The 16,897-nt window shown below is 38.9% G+C and overlaps 1 protein-coding gene across 7 annotated transcripts in view; it reads left to right on the forward strand.

Moving 5' to 3' along the window:
• The window catches only part of ODAD1 (outer dynein arm docking complex subunit 1), a 40,304-nt gene extending 23,470 nt beyond the window's left edge, over positions 1–16,834 (forward strand). For all 7 annotated transcript variants that reach the window (XM_058179715.1, XM_058179708.1, XM_058179713.1 and 4 more), the window contains 12 exons: positions 430–619; positions 1,550–1,672; positions 1,755–1,868; positions 3,195–3,262; positions 5,795–5,982; positions 7,474–7,599; positions 7,825–7,907; positions 9,250–9,418; positions 10,895–11,058; positions 11,883–11,986; positions 15,629–15,707; positions 16,649–16,834. In XM_058179715.1, the coding sequence (XP_058035698.1) occupies positions 430–619; positions 1,550–1,672; positions 1,755–1,868; positions 3,195–3,262; positions 5,795–5,982; positions 7,474–7,599; positions 7,825–7,907; positions 9,250–9,418; positions 10,895–11,058; positions 11,883–11,986; positions 15,629–15,707; positions 16,649–16,693 (1,453 nt within the window). In that variant the 3' untranslated portion in view covers positions 16,694–16,834. The remainder of the gene's footprint in view (positions 1–429; positions 620–1,549; positions 1,673–1,754; positions 1,869–3,194; positions 3,263–5,794; positions 5,983–7,473; positions 7,600–7,824; positions 7,908–9,249; positions 9,419–10,894; positions 11,059–11,882; positions 11,987–15,628; positions 15,708–16,648) is intronic.
• Positions 16,835–16,897: the final 63 nt, after the last annotated feature.

Here is a 16,897-nt window from a genome sequence, read left to right on the forward strand (position 1 = left end):
CATTCAAAAATTATATCAACTTTAAGGGAATCATGCATTTTTATTTCCTCTGCTTATTTTACAGTGACAAGTCCTATTATCCCAACAGTCATCTCTGCCCCAGACAATTAAGCTCACAGATTTCCTAATGCAAATGTTAGAGTGGATTGTCCAAACTGGCTTTCTTTTAAATGCACATTCTACCTGAATCTCCATTTACCCTTTATTCCCCATTCATAATTTGTGAAATACATGTTCAACTGCAAGTTCATAGCCCTCTAATCTTTCCTTGCCTTGTGCCACAAACTCTCCCGAACTGGCGCTGCCACCACTCCCAACCAAAATTCACCATCATCACCACCATGAACACCTTGTTCCTGCCCACCAGGCTGCATCTCGCCACGCTATTTTACCACCTCTGAAAATTCCCACTTCATTTTCATTGGACAGGGTTGAGGTCAAGCGCCTGGAAAAAGAGAACGAAGATCTACGATACAAACAGGCTGTGGCTGAGGGCCATGCCAACCAGAAGAAGGAAAAAGCCCAAAGTGAAATTCTCCGGTCCTTGTTGACTGAACGGGATTCAGTGAAGGAACAAATAATGAAAGAAAAAAAGCGGATAACTCGGCTTGATCAGGAGGTATAGAGAAACAGGATAAGACCAAGATTTATTTTTCTAAAATGGGATGAAGCAGCAGGTTGGAGAGCTAGGATTCTGGGACCTTAGAAGGTTGATGTAGTTATGATATGAAAGAACAAGAGATTAGGCATGTGCTGATACCAGGTCTTAGAGACAGTATGGAAATGTCTAAGATGGCTGTCTGCTACATAGCATCCAGTTGATGTATTGGGTTTTTAATTTTTAAAATACTCAGCCCTTTGGTCATATGGCTGAGAATTCTAGCAATTACAACCCTCCTACATGAGGGAAAAACGATACAGATAGTTCTCAATTTACAACTAGTTGCTTAGTGACTGTTCAAAGTTTGGCTGTCCCAAAAAGGGGCTTATGACTTAGATCTTAAGTTCCAACAGTCAGGCCCCCTTCATGGTCACATGATTGAACTTTGGATGCTTGGCCACATTTATGGCTGTTTGCAGCATTCTGTGGTCACATCACTGCATTACACAACGGTTTTGCTGAAAATTGGCACTTCTAGGTTTTAGTGAACCATGCTTAACGGTGCAAAAAAACATAAAATCGGTTTGGTTGCCTGACTGACCTGTTTTATGACCATCACGACATAACATTACAATGGGCAGGCTTCATTATGGTCATATGTCCACAACTACCTTACTGTCTTTTTGTTGTTGTTTTTTGCAAATGTCTCTTTCACATTCAGAAAATTGGAAATTGGTGTAAGAGTAACTGAATTAAGATTTAGACCTCTGGGTTAAATATAGGTATGAAAAATGCAGCAGGGATTGGCATTTAGAGCCTAAGATCAAACATCAGAGCAAAAGATGTGAGAGAGTATAGATTTCTCCAAATATCTAATTTCTCAGGTCTGAAACGAACCTGCATTTCACTTCCATTAACTACTGTAATTTCCTTTCCTGTTATTAATAGATTGAAACCTGGGAGAACCGTTTGGCTGACCGGAAACAGATGATGGGCAGTGACAGCATGATACAGGAACAGAGAGCCCATTTGCAAAGAAAGATTCAGACAGTGGAAAACCAACTAGATAAGGTACAAATAGTTAGGAATACCCAGATTTGGTGACAGAATTTGTGGTAGTCTAAATTTTCTTCATTCTGCTCACTGTTTCCAGATCACCTCTGAATTCAGTTCTCAACTCGTCTTGAATTCACAACTACGTGAGGATCTAGAAATTCTCCGAGTTGGACATGATCACTTTGAACAGCAGCATAAAGATTTAGAGGAGGTAAAGTGAATTTAAAAGAAAATTGTTGAATTTGTTGGGATTCTTGGCTAACAGAATTTCAAGGAAGACTGGAGTCATGTTATAAGTTAATAAGGTTCTGTTAGAGAATTCTGGGATTCAGTTGCTTAGCAAGAACCTTTGTCCAGAATGGAAAGGTATGATTGGCTATTTTGGTATCTTAATACTGAGGTGCCAAATTAGCAAATAGGAAATCATGGACTTAAAAATGCAGTTTGGAAAGTTATTTTGGGTTATAAAGCTGAGAACATAATTTAACAATGAAATTCTGATGCTTTGAGTTATATTGGGTTCTGCATACATTTGTTGTTAAAATCATTATCCAGAATATTCCAATCTGTCAAAAATACAAGTTGACTGGTCACCCACTTTTTGTAGAATTTCCAAAATGTAAACTGTTGCACATGTATGAAATTACATGGTGAAGATTACCTTACTTTATTTGTTAATGAAAGCATTAATAAATAAATGGATTTCTTGACTTTTTCCATGGAAGTAGAACCTGCGGCTTTTAATGCCGCTGCAGATTTCCCAAACACACCTAAAGGATACTTTATGCTTGTGGAATTACAGCCTAAAGAATAATCATCAAGCCCAATTTCATTCTTTTTATTTTATTTATTTATAATTACATTTCTATACCGCACCATCTCCCAGAGGACTCAGGGCAGTTTACAGCCAAAATTAAAATACCCACACCAATACAATATAAATATAATAAATAACAATATTTAAAAACAATTAAAAACAAATATTTACTGGCCAAATCACTAAAACAGTCGAAGACCGATTAAAACCCATTAAAATTTCGCTAAAATATGTCTTAGGCTAGTCCCGCTCGGTGAAATAATAAGGTCTTCACGTTTGAAGGCCCAGAGGTCGGGGAGTTGGCGTAACCCCGGAGGAAGCTCGTTCCAAAGGGCTGGTGCAGCCACAGAGAAGGCCCTCCCCCTGGGGGCCGCCAACCTACATTGTTTGGTCGACGGCACCCTGAGGAGGCCCACTCTGTGGGAGCGCACAGGTCGTTGGGAGGCAATCGGTGGCAGAAGGCGGTCTCGCAAATACCCCGGTCCTAAGCCATGGAGCGCTTTAAAGGTGGTAACTCTTTCTTGAGATTCATCAGAGTTTAGGAATAGGAGAATTAGGAAGAAAACCCTATAAATAGGCATGTTGCTAAGTTGAAGGTGAGGATGTTTTGGAGAGAATGAAAGCCCAGTGACTGGACTTCAAAAAGGACATGGAACCTTTGTGCAGAATGGTAAGATTGTGTTGCAACAAAAGTTTTCTTTCTCTGTTTGTCTCTCTCAGGAACTGCTGGAGACTCGTAAAACCATCATCAATGTGGTCAGCACCTCCTCTGCAGCTTATGATGCAAGGTTAGAGGAAAGCAATGCTCAGTCGTTGTGGGGAACCTGTTCCTGAATCTAGATGTGGTCTTATATTGCAAAGAGTTTATACTTCCACTAGTTCAAGATTACTGCTTAAATGTCATGCTGACTTCCCTTTTATCTGTAACTTTCACTTTACTTGTCTGATTGATATGGCTGCCTATCTCACCTGAAGTGATCCTAAGTGGTGCACATTAAAACCAGGAATTAAAACATGTTAGAACAGTAAGAATACATAAAATAAGACCACAAGAGTGAAGACATTAACATACAATATAATCAACGTGCGGGCTTCCAAATTACCAGGGAATCCCCAGTCTTGCCGTAAAAACCACATTTTGAGGTCTTTCTGGAAGGTCATAAGGGCTGAGGCTAACCTCATCTCAAGAAGGAGTTGTTTCAGATGATGGGTGCCATAGCAGAAAAGTTTCACCTCCTAGGTCCTGTCAGATAGAATAATTTTGCAGAATAGGACGTGCAGAAAGCTTGTCTTTCCCAAACTGATGGAATGGATAGATATTGTATGGAAGAAGTGCTCCCTCAGATAACATTTTAAAGCCCATGCCATGTAGGGCTTTAAAGGTCAAAAACAGTACTTTGAATTGGACCTGGAAACAAACTGGCAACCAATGGAACTCACAGAGCAAAAGTGTAACGTCTGTCCATCTACAGCAGTGTTTCTCAGCCTTGGCAACTTGAAAATGTGTTCATGCCAGTTGGGGAATTCTGGTAGTTGAAATCCACACATCTTCAAGCCGCCAAGGCTGAGAATCATTGATCTATGGATACATACCATTGCCCATGCCACTGCATTCTGCACCAGCTGAAATTGATATTCTTCATGAATACTCTTCTTTATCCATGCATTGTGCCAGTTTCTTAATTCTTAACCATGCTTCCTCCATAGTTCAAACTTTTAATATTGTCCCTTTAATATCAAAACTGGTCATTTACATTATGTAAAATGACAGTGAGATCACTGAAATTATATGCTCCCTGTACATGTATGCAAACCATGCCATGAAGACAATCTTGCGTTGTGACTTTGGTTGAAGGTGACGTCAACACTGCAACTGTCTCTGATACTCTGATCCCCCAAATTATGAAGTCTAACCTCGTTCTGATATTCTTAATCCATTACTGTTGGATTTCTTACTTTCCCATAAACAGAAGAACTAGAAACTGAGCCAGGGTATACAATTTAGGGCCTGTCAAATTTTTCAGCTTTCAGTTTCCAAACATTAGAGGTGCTCAAAAGTTGTGACATGCCTTGGAGATTGTAAAGATATTTTGGTTACTTTAATATAATTTAGATGTGCTTGCTAAGTAACTACATAAATATCATAACTTTTTATCATTTGTTTGTTTTACATCATATGATGTATGTGTAAAACACAACCATTGTAGTTCGACGTTGCTGTGGCTTATTTCTGGTGCCTGTGTTTGTAGGCTGTGATTCATGACATGATCAATGTGTTTATAGCAAAAACTAAGAAAGCCACTGAGAAGAATTCTAGCAAGTGTCAAGGGTAAGATGCAAGCAGTCCTACATAAAGCAGAAGTAAGAGCTCAGATCTTGCTGTCTTTCTCACACTTGAGCACCACAATGGGTCAGAAGCCTTCTCCTTTTATTATTTATTTATAAATTTATATGCCATCTTTTTTGTGTGGCAGAAGCTGTTATTCTCCCTGTTTGTTAGTTAATGGACTACTCAGATTTTAGGTTGTTTGCTTCTGACATTTTAAGCAATCTACTTAAAAAGATGTTGAAACTCTAGAAAAGGTTCAGAGAAGAGCAACAAAGATGATTAGGGGTCTTGAGGCCAAACTGTACAATGAATATTTGGGGGAACAGATATGTCTAGCGAAGAGAAGGACTAGGGGTGACATGATAGTCTTCCAATACTTGAGGGACTGTCACAGAGAAAAGGGGTGGAGCTAAACTCCAAAGTACCTGGGGCAGCACAAGAAATGACAGATGGGAAATTTTCAAGAAGAGATTGGACAACCGTTGTCTAGAATGATATAGAGTTTCCTGCTTAAGCAGAGGGTTAGACTAGAAGACCCACAAGGGTTATTCCATGATTCTAAAACAAAGCCACAAGGAAGAAAGGCAGGAGCAAAACGGGGAGAGATTGGAGCCCTCAGTACTGATGTTCAGTCTGCTGAATAAAGTTTATTTCATTGGCATTAGGGATTCCTTTCCCTAACCTCATCCCTTTTCTTTTTTCCCACCCAAGCAGACTTTCCTCAGTTGATGAAACTGAAAGATCCCAGGCTGGATAAGCTGGGATTGAAATTTAGCAGAAATCTTTTCAATTAGAGATACCAGGAATTCCATTGTGAGAAGAGTGCTGGGCTAAAGTTGGAAGGAGCTTTCTGACCCACAGGTGCTTTTGGCTTCATTGCAAACGGAATCATCTGTGCCCTGACCATTATGAAGATAAGTTAGAAAATGCGATTCTTGGTTCTGCCCACCTCTTAAATCTTGCCCTTATTTCTTCTTTGGGATAAATGTAGAGATGAAGCTCATTCCCGTTTGGGCCAGCTGCGAGACAAAGCAGAGAAGGACTTAAAACAGTATATCTCTGAGATGAAAGAATTGGAGCGCTTCCTGGAGAATGACCGGCGCGTGTCTGAATTCGTCAACATCAAGCTGCAGGAAAGGACGTTCACTGAGGAAGCACTGAAGGCCAAGGCAAAGAAACGTGTGTATTTATTGTGCAAAGGATTGACTTGCAAGTTTCCATCTTTAGAAGGGAAGATGACTTTGATGCTGTAGAAAGCAAGCTCTGAGTCAGGAGGGATGCACTGATTTAAAAGCAGGCGGTTCTGGCATTCAACCATCTGGGTAACTGCCCCTGTTAAGTTACTTGAAGCCAGTCATTTTATTTATTTTTTAAATTTATACACTGCCCATCTCACTATCAAGCGACTTGCAATGCCATAAATAACAGTATAAAGAAGCTTAAAGGTTAAAAGCATTAAAATATTAATTAATTAATTAATTAATTAAGTTTATTGGCTGCCGATCTTACCACATTGTAATTCTGGGCGGCTCACAGTTACATATAAGCTAAAACATAAAATGTTAAAACCAAACTCTACAACCAAAGACACATGGGGGGGTGGGGAGAGAGAGAGGGATCTGTTACCTTACTCAGTCCAACGTCTCCATTGCGCTGCTTCCTCACTGGGGCCCCAAACCGATTGGCACGTCTTTAGGCCCTTATAAAAAGATAGGAGGTTGGGGCCAATTTCATATTAGGGACCAAGATATTGGGCACTGAAAGTTAAAACTTCAAAATTAACAACCAAGTGAATAAAAAGGACCAATGCATAAATAGTTATGTAACCATTACAAATTATTTACTAAAGTGTTTTTACTCCTGATACAGGGCGCTGTAAAGGAAGGTCAATTGGTTGTCAGAAGAATTTTAGACAGTTTAGCTGTCTGCTTTTAAATGCACACATGGGTAAAAAAAGTGCAGTGAAAAGAAGATGCAGGCTTCATTCACTTGTATAGATCTTAGATGAAGTTTGTTTAAGAAATGGGCAAAGACGTCTTCAAAGATGGTACTTAGAAACACTGTAAGAGTTGTTTAAAATGAATATTCTGTTGTTGGATGAATTAGGAAGACCTTTGGATCAAGCCTGGTGCTGTTGCTGGTTCATAAACTGCAATGATTCTAGATGAGGCTAGCATGGCTCCAGTGGTCTCTGTTCCAATAGCCTGATAACTTGGTTACTGTAATGAAGTTGTGCACATCTGGGACCCTCTGAGAGACTGCCAGATGTTATCTAATTGCAGTTTTTAATAAGACAGAAGGGGGAAATTATTACAGATGTGACTTGGGAGTGACCATATTAAATATGAATGAAAGCAGATTCAGCTTTTGTCATGATCACACTCACTCCTTTTCAGATGTCTAGTACAGCACTCTTGCCAGGTTTGGCATTCAATTTGGAAAAATGTTATTAAAAATTTATTGATAGAACAATTTAATGGTAACATAAATGTTTTGGATCTACTGAAAAGTGATTAAATTGTAATGGTTCTCTTTTTATTTTTAATTTGTATTCAGACTTTAGGCCCTTATGAAGGGAAGGTTTCAGCTGTTTACAGAAAAGAGATTTAGCCCATGTAACATTAGAGGAAAACTGGGGTCCTTTCTCTCATTTTTTCTCTCTCTCAATAGAAGAAGAACGCAGACGGAAAGACAGTGAGGAAGAGTTGCTCGAATCTTACAGCAATGCTTTTGATAAACTTCTGGAGCTCACTGGCTCAAAAGATCTGAATATGGCTCTGGATACATTTGTTAAAGGTGATGTATGTGAATGGCAGTTAGTTGTTTTTTTTGTTGTTGTTTTTTTAAAGGATCACTTTGTACTAGATAGTGTTCACTGTCTTGGCCTACTGAGGTTGGCCAGCCGAGAAGAGCCCACTGACTGGAACATTTGTGAGCTATTCCCCCTCTGGTGCCCCTTGGATATTTGGGTCCTGAGTATTAATATATTGGCTACTATAATGTTTATCCTTCTCTCTATAGATAGGGAAAGAAATTTTGCTCAATTCAACTATGTCAATGAGCAAAACAGCCAGAAGGACCGACTATGGGAAGAAATTCATGATGTGAGTGGAAAATATTATCTCTCCTTTCCTTTCTCCTTTCTCTTTTTTTTTCTTTTTAAGAAGGGCAGTGTTTTTTCTAGGTGATTGCCTCTGTGACTTTACCAACCACTGAACTGAAATGCTATCCATTCATCTTTGAATTAGCAGAAATTTATAAATGCATATATGAATATGAATGTATCCCATTATTCCCTGTTAGGAATAATTGGAATATCCCAGGCCTCCATTCTATGCTCTGCACATTCAATATATTTATAAATTACTTGGATGAGGAGTTGGAAAATATGATTGTCAGGTTTGTAGATGTAGCAATGGCAAGATCTCTTAGGCTTATACCACGTCACAGTGCTTTACAGTCCTCTCTAAGCGATTTACAGAATCAGCATATTTTCCCCAACAATATGGGTCCTCATTTTATTGACCTCAGAAGGATGGAAGGCTGAGTCAGTCGTAAAACAGTCGGGATTGAACTCCTCGCATTGGGCAGAATTGGCCTGCTGTACTCCATTCTTACACTGTGCCATCATGGCTTTGTAACAAAGATGAGGGCAATATCAGAATTGAGAAGGATTTTAACAAGTTGAAATTGATCTTGCTGTTTTCACAAATATCTTGTGTTTAGAAAGGATAAATTAAAGGCACATGAATATGGGGGAGGGAGTTATGAATAAACAAACAAATAATTAGGAAGTTGTATGTGTGAAAATAATCTGAATGTCTTGATAGATCATAAGCCAAACATGAGCCAGTAGTGTGATGTAGCTCAAAAAAAGCAAATACCATCCTAAACTGCTTCAATAAAAGTACAAAAGAGAACTTATCATTCCTGTATTTTGCAGCAGGCCTGGACTATTTTAGGAAGCAGTGTCCGTGTCAGACTGGAACATATGAATGCGAGATGGTGAGGGCCTTGGAAAGAGCAATAGGAACAGTTGGAAACAGTGGCTGATGTTAGCCTGGAGAAAAGAAAACTCTGGGATACCTGATAGTTGTCTTCAAATATTTGTACAGCCGTCATGTAGAAGGAAGGGAAGAATTGTTTTGAATTATTCAAGAAATCGAGAAAGAAATAACTTTAAATAAGAAAGAGATTTTAGCTGGTCATCAGATAACATTTCTTAATAGTAAGAGATGTTCATCAGTGGAACATACTAACTTGGGAGAATGGTATTTAAATAGAGGCCACAGTTCCTTCTGATGGGGATGCTGTAGGAATGGATTCCTGAACAAGACAGCTGGCTGGAACAAATGATCTCCCCCAGGCCCCTTCCATCCCTGGCAGGCTAGGTCTCTGCAGTTGGTAAAAATAAGTTCCTTCCATCTTTTATCCTCACTTTTCCAGCTTTGTCATGAGATCCAGGAGATTCAAAAGCGGAACAGTCAAAGGGAGGCCCAGCAGCTATTGCAGCTCCATGAAACTGAAGGCCAGCAGGAGGAGACGGTGAAAGAGGCCAATCAGGCTGAGCAGAACGTGAAAAAGTTCCTCAAGATTTGGGAGCAGCTTAAAAGTGGTGAGCAATGAGGAGGGGAAAAGGAGTTGCTTACTAATGGTTGTGTTAAGTAAATCTGAATAATAATGAGAAAGTTTTTCTCTGAAGTTTTGCAGTTGGGGACTGGTTCATGACAGCTAGGGTTTGTTTTTTTTAAAAAAAGTTACTCCAAGAGTGCAATACTTTTTTGGGAATGTGGCACCTCTTGTGATTGTTGCCAGGATGATTGCAGCCAATTGTAGAATTCCAGGTCATCAGTTAAATTACCAGAAGCCAAACTGGTGCCATAGCTCCTCCCCTGGTACCACGGACTGCCCTCAGTGCCCCCATCGCCTTTGTTTTCCTTGAGTTTTTAAAATTGATTTATGCGAAGCCCACAGATTTCAAGACCAAAAACTTAGTTACCTATGAGGATGGACAACAAATATCAGGAGAACCAGGCAGCTTAATGGACATCAAATTTCATGTGTTGTCAATAATGAGTACCAGATTAGCTCCCTTTGTCATATTCTGTGTCAGATGCTGCACCTTCACATTAAAAGCAGCAAGTATGTGGAGATGTGTATGATCCAAACAAGCTATAGGCCAGCGTTATTTAGTGTGATGCATTTTGACCTAATATTGTGAGGTGGGGATTTTGTTTATCTTATGCATCTCCTCCTTCAGTAAATACTGGTCCTTCAAAGATGGTCACATTCTATTTTTTAGCACTAAAGATTTTTTCCCCCTAGTTTCAGTAGTTACTGAAACAGTTAGAACCATGAGAGGGAAAAGAGGATAAGAAGAAACTCAGAGGATTGGTTTAATTATGACTGGCTGATTGTTCATTGATCAACTGGAAAAAAACTGCTTGCTAAGAATGGCCCAGAGGGTATGGGGGTAACCTGGGGGCAGAAAGACACTTCCTACTTCGAGCAGAAAGTTGGGCAAGGTAGATACAAATGCCCATTGGCTCTGGACAACATGGCCAACAGAAAAGGGAACTTAGTCCAATTTCCAAAGGCCACAGGTTACACACTCATCTTTGTCAGTGGGCAGGGTATTTGAAGGTTATAGTGTCAAAAAGAGAGTGTGTTTTTCCCTCTCAAAATGAAAAACTTGACTTATCTGGTGGATCTGATGCAGTTCTTTCAGACAACATAAAAGAAGCCTTTTTTTTTCAACACCACACATGTATGCAAGTTGTAAGTTTAATAGGAGACAAGTGAGCCTTTACAAAGGTTGTATCACTTTTTTGGCTGCTCTTCTTTTCAGTCTTCCTTTATCTTGGAAAACTAACGATCCCACCATCCATCATGCAAATCCTAGACAGAAGATCAGACAAGGTCTATCCATGGAAATTGGTATTGAAAGCAGGTTCCCCACAGGTGCAGTGCAGAGTAGTTGATTAATTTATCTTATCTTTAGGGCAGGTGGAAGCTGCACCTTCTTTCTGAAGGACATGGCAATTACCAGCAAGCATCAGAATTCACTTTCCTTTTTTCCCCTCTCTCAAAGCCATTGAGTCTCTCTTCTGGAAACTGGAGTGTGACCATTCCTCACTGGAAAAAGTGCTGGGCGGGACAACAACTGCTCAGGATGAGAACGTTGCCATTTACCTGAGCATAATTGAACGGAAGGTCAATATGCTGCTGACAATGTATTCCTACAAGAAGGCTGAGGTATGCAGACAGCAACAAGGCAGGAGATGGGTCATTTGTCATCTCTGTCTGTGTAGAGAAAGTGTTGCATGGTTCTCTCCCCCACCACTCCACCCCACCCGCCGTCAGGTTAGGAAGAGGTGACTTTCAGCTTAATTTTTCCAGCTTACCCAACCTAATTTAGATTGCAGGAACTGGAAAATGTTTTATTGCATAAAAATCCACTTAGAATTTGCAGGAAAAATATGTGACTGATACAGGACTGGAGTGTCCAAACTTGGCATCTTTAAAAACTCATGGACTTCAACTCCCAGAATTCCTCAGCCAGCCTTGTTCTGTGAATTAAAGTCAATAAGCCGTAAAGTTGCCATGGTTGGACAGCCCTGCTGTAGGATAAGCTCTGCTTGGTCCCGTGTAGCCATAGGTCTCCGTAGATCCTATATAATTCTCATTTTTGCAGTGTTTTGCTTTACCAAACTCATTCCAAGTTTTTAATGGTTTATGATATTATGTATGTGTGTGTGTGATATATTACTACAAACATAAAAGTTAGAAAATTTAAAAACAATAGCAGCAATCCATTTAGTGTTGACATATTGAAATTATATTGTGGTGGGCAACCTGCAGCCCTCCAGATGTTGCTGAACTATAGCTCCCCATATGTTTTACTTATCATCCATTAGGACACTAAGAGGTTAGTAGTCGGCTACATCTGAAAAGCCACATATTGCCCATTTCTGGCAGATTAATACATGTAGTCCAGAGTGTCTGTTTTAATTTAAATCTTCAGGTGAGAGTAAAGAATGGTTTTTTGTTCCCTATGTCTAAATTTGGTTTCTTTTTAGGAAAAGGATGAACCCTATGATACTGTGGAGACAGCACAGCTGCTCCTGGGGCAGACACCAGGGCTGCGGCCAACTGCGATTACAGTTCGGCCACCCACAGCTGGGTAAGGAGAGCTGGTCATTACACAAACAATCCAAAAGGATATCTTGCTAAGGCTGTATTCCCCACTTTTAACATTAAAATCAGAGTGGGGCATAAGAGATGTATTTTTTGTGGTGGTGTCACCTAATCGAATTCTTAGGGGCTTTGGGTTGTATAAATTTCAGGTGACTGCTGCTTCAATGTTCCTTCCATTAAGAGCAGCTTGACAGCTGGAACTGATTTACTGGGCTTTTGCTCATCAGAAATCTCTAGACACACAGGGCAGCCATCTGATGGCGAAGTTGTAGCGTTGAATTTCTTGTTGTGAGCAAGAAATTGGAGTGCTGTAAATCACAGGGATGAGGAATCTTTGACTCTCTAGATATTACAGACAGCTCTCAGAACCCTACATGATTGGCAGGACTGCTGGTAGAGATATTGGGTAGCATTTGGTGGAGTACAAGCTCTCGATCCATGGTGAGTTGATTGGATTTGCCTGCAACGTTATTATTAGTTTAATTTTTATATTGATAGCCCTAGGCTTATGCATGGCTTTTAACAAAGGACATATAAATTTACAGTATAAACAGTGACATATGAAAGTAATTTTAAAACAAAGAAAGAATGACTAAGTTAATGGAGATTTGTGCTCTCTGCATTTGAAAGACACCCAGTTGGAGAAGGCTGCACTGAGCCATGGTTCATTTAAATATGGTTTGCTAACACAGTTGGCCAGATCTGTACCACATGCCAAGTGATTAATCTTGGTTTAAAACTACTATTGGCAGAGTTAACACAATCTGACATAAAATCAAAGTATTTTATGACTTACTGAAATATGGGATCTGTATCCAACATACTTTGGCTTGGTGGGGTTGAAGATTGTGTTAAATTCTAGGAATGATGGGATTTTAAATAATGGATTTTATTTAGCAATTTTGTGACTCAGATGCATTAAAAAAGCAGCATATATGTTAAAGCCAAGAGACATCCACAGCTCAGCAAAAGAATGCAAACCAAATTTTTAAAAAGCAGGAACTGGAGCAGTAAAATAAAAAAAATCAGTAAAACAAAGACATATGCTGAAATAAAACTGCTTTAGCTTGATGCTCAAACTAAGATATGCTTCTCTCTGACAAGAGTCAAAGTCACAGGGAGACGTGGCCAGCGTCGCGGGCGAGACAGTTGCAAACCCCGATGTCTCCAGGGTTTGCGCCAATATCCCCCCGCCCAGGGGGTCCGTCCAAACTTTGGATCGGATCATAGCTGCCTCGAAGGGGCAGGGAAGAGTGGGGGAGCCGGCGGAGTGAACAGGGAGATGGCAAACTTCCCATAGCTCCGGAACTTTTCCCCCGACCCAGTGGGGAGGAATACAGCGCCATAGTTCATCATGGCAGCTGCACCAAAGCCGCAGCAGCCACAAGAGCGGGCAGGAGGAAGAAGCATCAAGAAACAAATTGTTGAAGTCGAGTGAGTGATGATCTCACGAAGAAAAAATAAGAATTTAAAATAGGCACAAGCCTTGGGGAGAACTTGTAGATTGGCAGCTAATTGAATAACAAGTGAAAATGAAAGTCAATTTGGAGAATACACATTTAGGAAGTGAAAGAGAGAAGATAGGGCTTGAATGGAAGCAGTGCCCCATTTAAATAAAGAAAAGGAAAATAAATATTTTCCAACTAAATAATGGTTTGGAGATTCTTGGAAGTCTCAACGGATTATATTGGAAACTAAAGAAATAGGAGAAAAAAAGTAAAAGAAACTATTGAACTGTTTTTTATGTGAATATCTCAAATCCCTCTGTTTTAAATTTATGGAATATTAAAGATATCAATAGGACATAAGAATCTGGAAGATAAATAAATACAATTAAGGAAAATCTTGGAAAATTGACCTCCATGTACCAAAGCATTTGAGAACAAAGGAACTTTGTCACCAAAATGGCTACTTATTATTTGTGAGCTGTAACTGTTTCAAAAGGAGACATCTAGAGGCAGAGGAAGATAGCTAGAGGATTGGTGTTGCTGGAACTACACAACAGCTTTAGAAGAGAGTTTCAGATGGCGTGTCTTTGAACTATAGAAATTGAATTCCTTATTTAAACAAGAATCCAGAGGCAAAGAAAGTATGCAAGAATGGAATAGCAGACTATTTCCCATGGAGAAAGTTCTGTGGGTATGGGCACACAACATTTTTTTGAAAGGAACTTATGGCTGCCTTTACAATTAGAGGCAGAGGAAAATAGCAAGAGTCAAATAACTTTCTTGTGACTATTCCCATGAGGATTGACTTCGTTGGGACCACACAACAGTTTTAGAAGAGATTTCTAGATGGTGTGTCTTTGGATTATTGATTTAAGCGGAGAATTTCTTACTTAAGAAGAACTCAGAGGCAAAGAAAGAAAGTAAGAATGGAATAGTGGACTATTCCCACGGAGAAGGCGCTGCTGATGTAGTCACACATTTTTTTGAAAGGAACTAATGGCTGCTTTCAGAGCTATGTTAAGAAATTTATTTTAGAAAATGTTAATATCTATATTAAAATACAAGTGACAACTATGATAAAAATAATTGAGGTTTTGGGAAATCAAGGGAAAAATACTAGAATAAATTGGGATAAGAGGTAAATGAGTGTTATTATATTGAAGAAAAAATTCTCTCTTTTTTTGTTCTTACAAATAAGGTAATGAAAGGATTTGATAAAACTTCTAAGGAAACAGTTAATATTTGGGGGGAATAACTGGAGGAAATAATTAGGAATTACCCTTGCAAATGTTAAATTTTCTGTTTGATATTAAAATGGATTAGATGGAAAACTTTAAATATATGTTATTGGTTTAGAGGCAGAGGACAACGAAGGGAAGAATGAAATTGTCTATGTGATCTCTGGATCTTAAGAAAGAGATTTTAGATAGGATGACCTCTGATTAGTAATGTAGATATAAAGCTGAGAGTGGTGAAATTTTAAAATAGAATTTATTAATGATGTTGAAGGGAATTAAGCACAGGGACTAGACTTCATTTAAATATTTTCCTGAATGGGTTGAATTTGATTTACTTCTATAATCAGATTGTGTGCAAATAAATAATTGAATTTAAAGAAGAAAAAGGAAAATACATTGTATTAGATTATAACTTAGGTGAAACTTGATATGTTTAAAGATGTATCTGACCAATAATTTGTTCACAATGATTCTTTTTTATTATGCTTGTAAAAAAAAAAAAATTTTGGCAAAAAAAGAGTCAAAGTCACAGGTGAATTATAAAACAGGGAAGACTATTTCTCATATTGCAACATTTGCTCTGGGATGAGGGGGCATAATATGGCAGAGGCATTATTGATGCTTGAATCCTGGTATTTAGAGGTCAAGGCCAATAGGAATAGCAATTGTGGAAAAGCTCCAGTTTCTGAATCATTTTCTAGTCTACATGGAATTCTACATAAAATAGAACACAGCAGGATCTGTTTAGTGGGTTAAACTAAAAAAGAGGAAATAATAGAAGATCAAACTCTTGGGAGGAATATGAAATCAATGTTCCCTTATTCTTCTAATCTCATAGGAGCAATCAGATTTTAGAATAGCTCAAGAACAGTTGTTTTTTTTTAAGGACAGATTTGTAGTATTTAGGACAATATTAATCATATCATTCTTTGTGGTTTGCAGACTTGGTCATGAGCCAATACAAGAAGAGGACAACAGACCTTTAACTCATGAGGAGCTCAGAGAAAAAGTAATAAAGGAGGTGAGTTCAAGAGACAGGGCAAACTAAGTTTATATTAAGATGAAAATTAGCATACTTGGATGCTTTACAACTTGTGTATTAGAAAGAATTGCTTTTTCAATGTTTATTTATATAAAATAGAATATTTTATGCAGTACGCCTGTGTATGCAAGAAGGAACTTGTTCATCAAAGTCAGGGGATGATTTCCTACAGTTGGCCAAATTTTGCTTTCTGTAGTGGTTCTGACTCTTGTTGTAGAAACATTTTCCTACAAATGCAGTTTGGGGAATTGGTGCCTAAATTCTTGAAAGTAGGTCATGCATTCTGTCTCAGTTTCTTTCTTTGTATTTGTTGATTAACCTCAACTGTCCAAACTCCTCAGCCATCAAATAATCCTTTCAACAACAAATCCATACTTCTACTGGCCCCGAGGAACCTGGTTTTAGAAAAGAGACTATGGGTGCTGGTGTGTCTTTGCACTTCAGGGTGTCCTCTGAAATATTGCGAAGTGTCAGCTCTCATGCTGAAGCAGCTTTGAGCTGCCAGTGGTAGCCTTCTCTCCCACCACTCAGCAGAGATGTGAACCTTAGCAATAATATGCGCATGTATGCATCCGAACTAGACTGTGTTGTTTCTCTGTGTCATGTAATATATGTGAGTATAATCATAATTTTTGTCATGTTTATGTAGTGTATATTTAAAGTGACAATAAAAGTTATTCTAAGTCTAAATATTGGGACTACCAATTCCGGGCTGCAAACATCTGGAAGGCAGCAATTAGCTTTCTCTTTGTTGTTACTTAGTAGTTTCCTAGAATTTTTTTTGCAACTAAGATCTGGTAGCCCTAAGTAAGCAGTCTTTGATACTAGCCAAAAATGAAGTCACCTTTCCTCAACTAATACAAATACGTTTTTTACCCTTATTTTTGAATGATAATAGAATGGATTTCTCTCTCCTCCAGATCCAAAGCAAGGCAGCAGCACTTTCTCTAAAGAAAAGCACGTAATGTGCAGTTCAGTGACTGTATCCTGGGATTAACACACACAAGAAATAACCTCAGGCCTCCAGACGTGAATAGGAATCTAACTGCAGCCTGGGCTACACCAGCCAAAAAAGAAAACTGAGGCAGATTGCATTCCAAGTGTGGTTCCTGAAACATTTTCCTACAAATGCAGTTTGGGGAATTGGTGCCTAAATTCTTGAAAGTAGG

This window comes from Ahaetulla prasina, chromosome 4, assembly GCF_028640845.1.
Source record: "Ahaetulla prasina isolate Xishuangbanna chromosome 4, ASM2864084v1, whole genome shotgun sequence".
Lineage (NCBI taxonomy): Eukaryota > Metazoa > Chordata > Lepidosauria > Squamata > Colubridae > Ahaetulla > Ahaetulla prasina.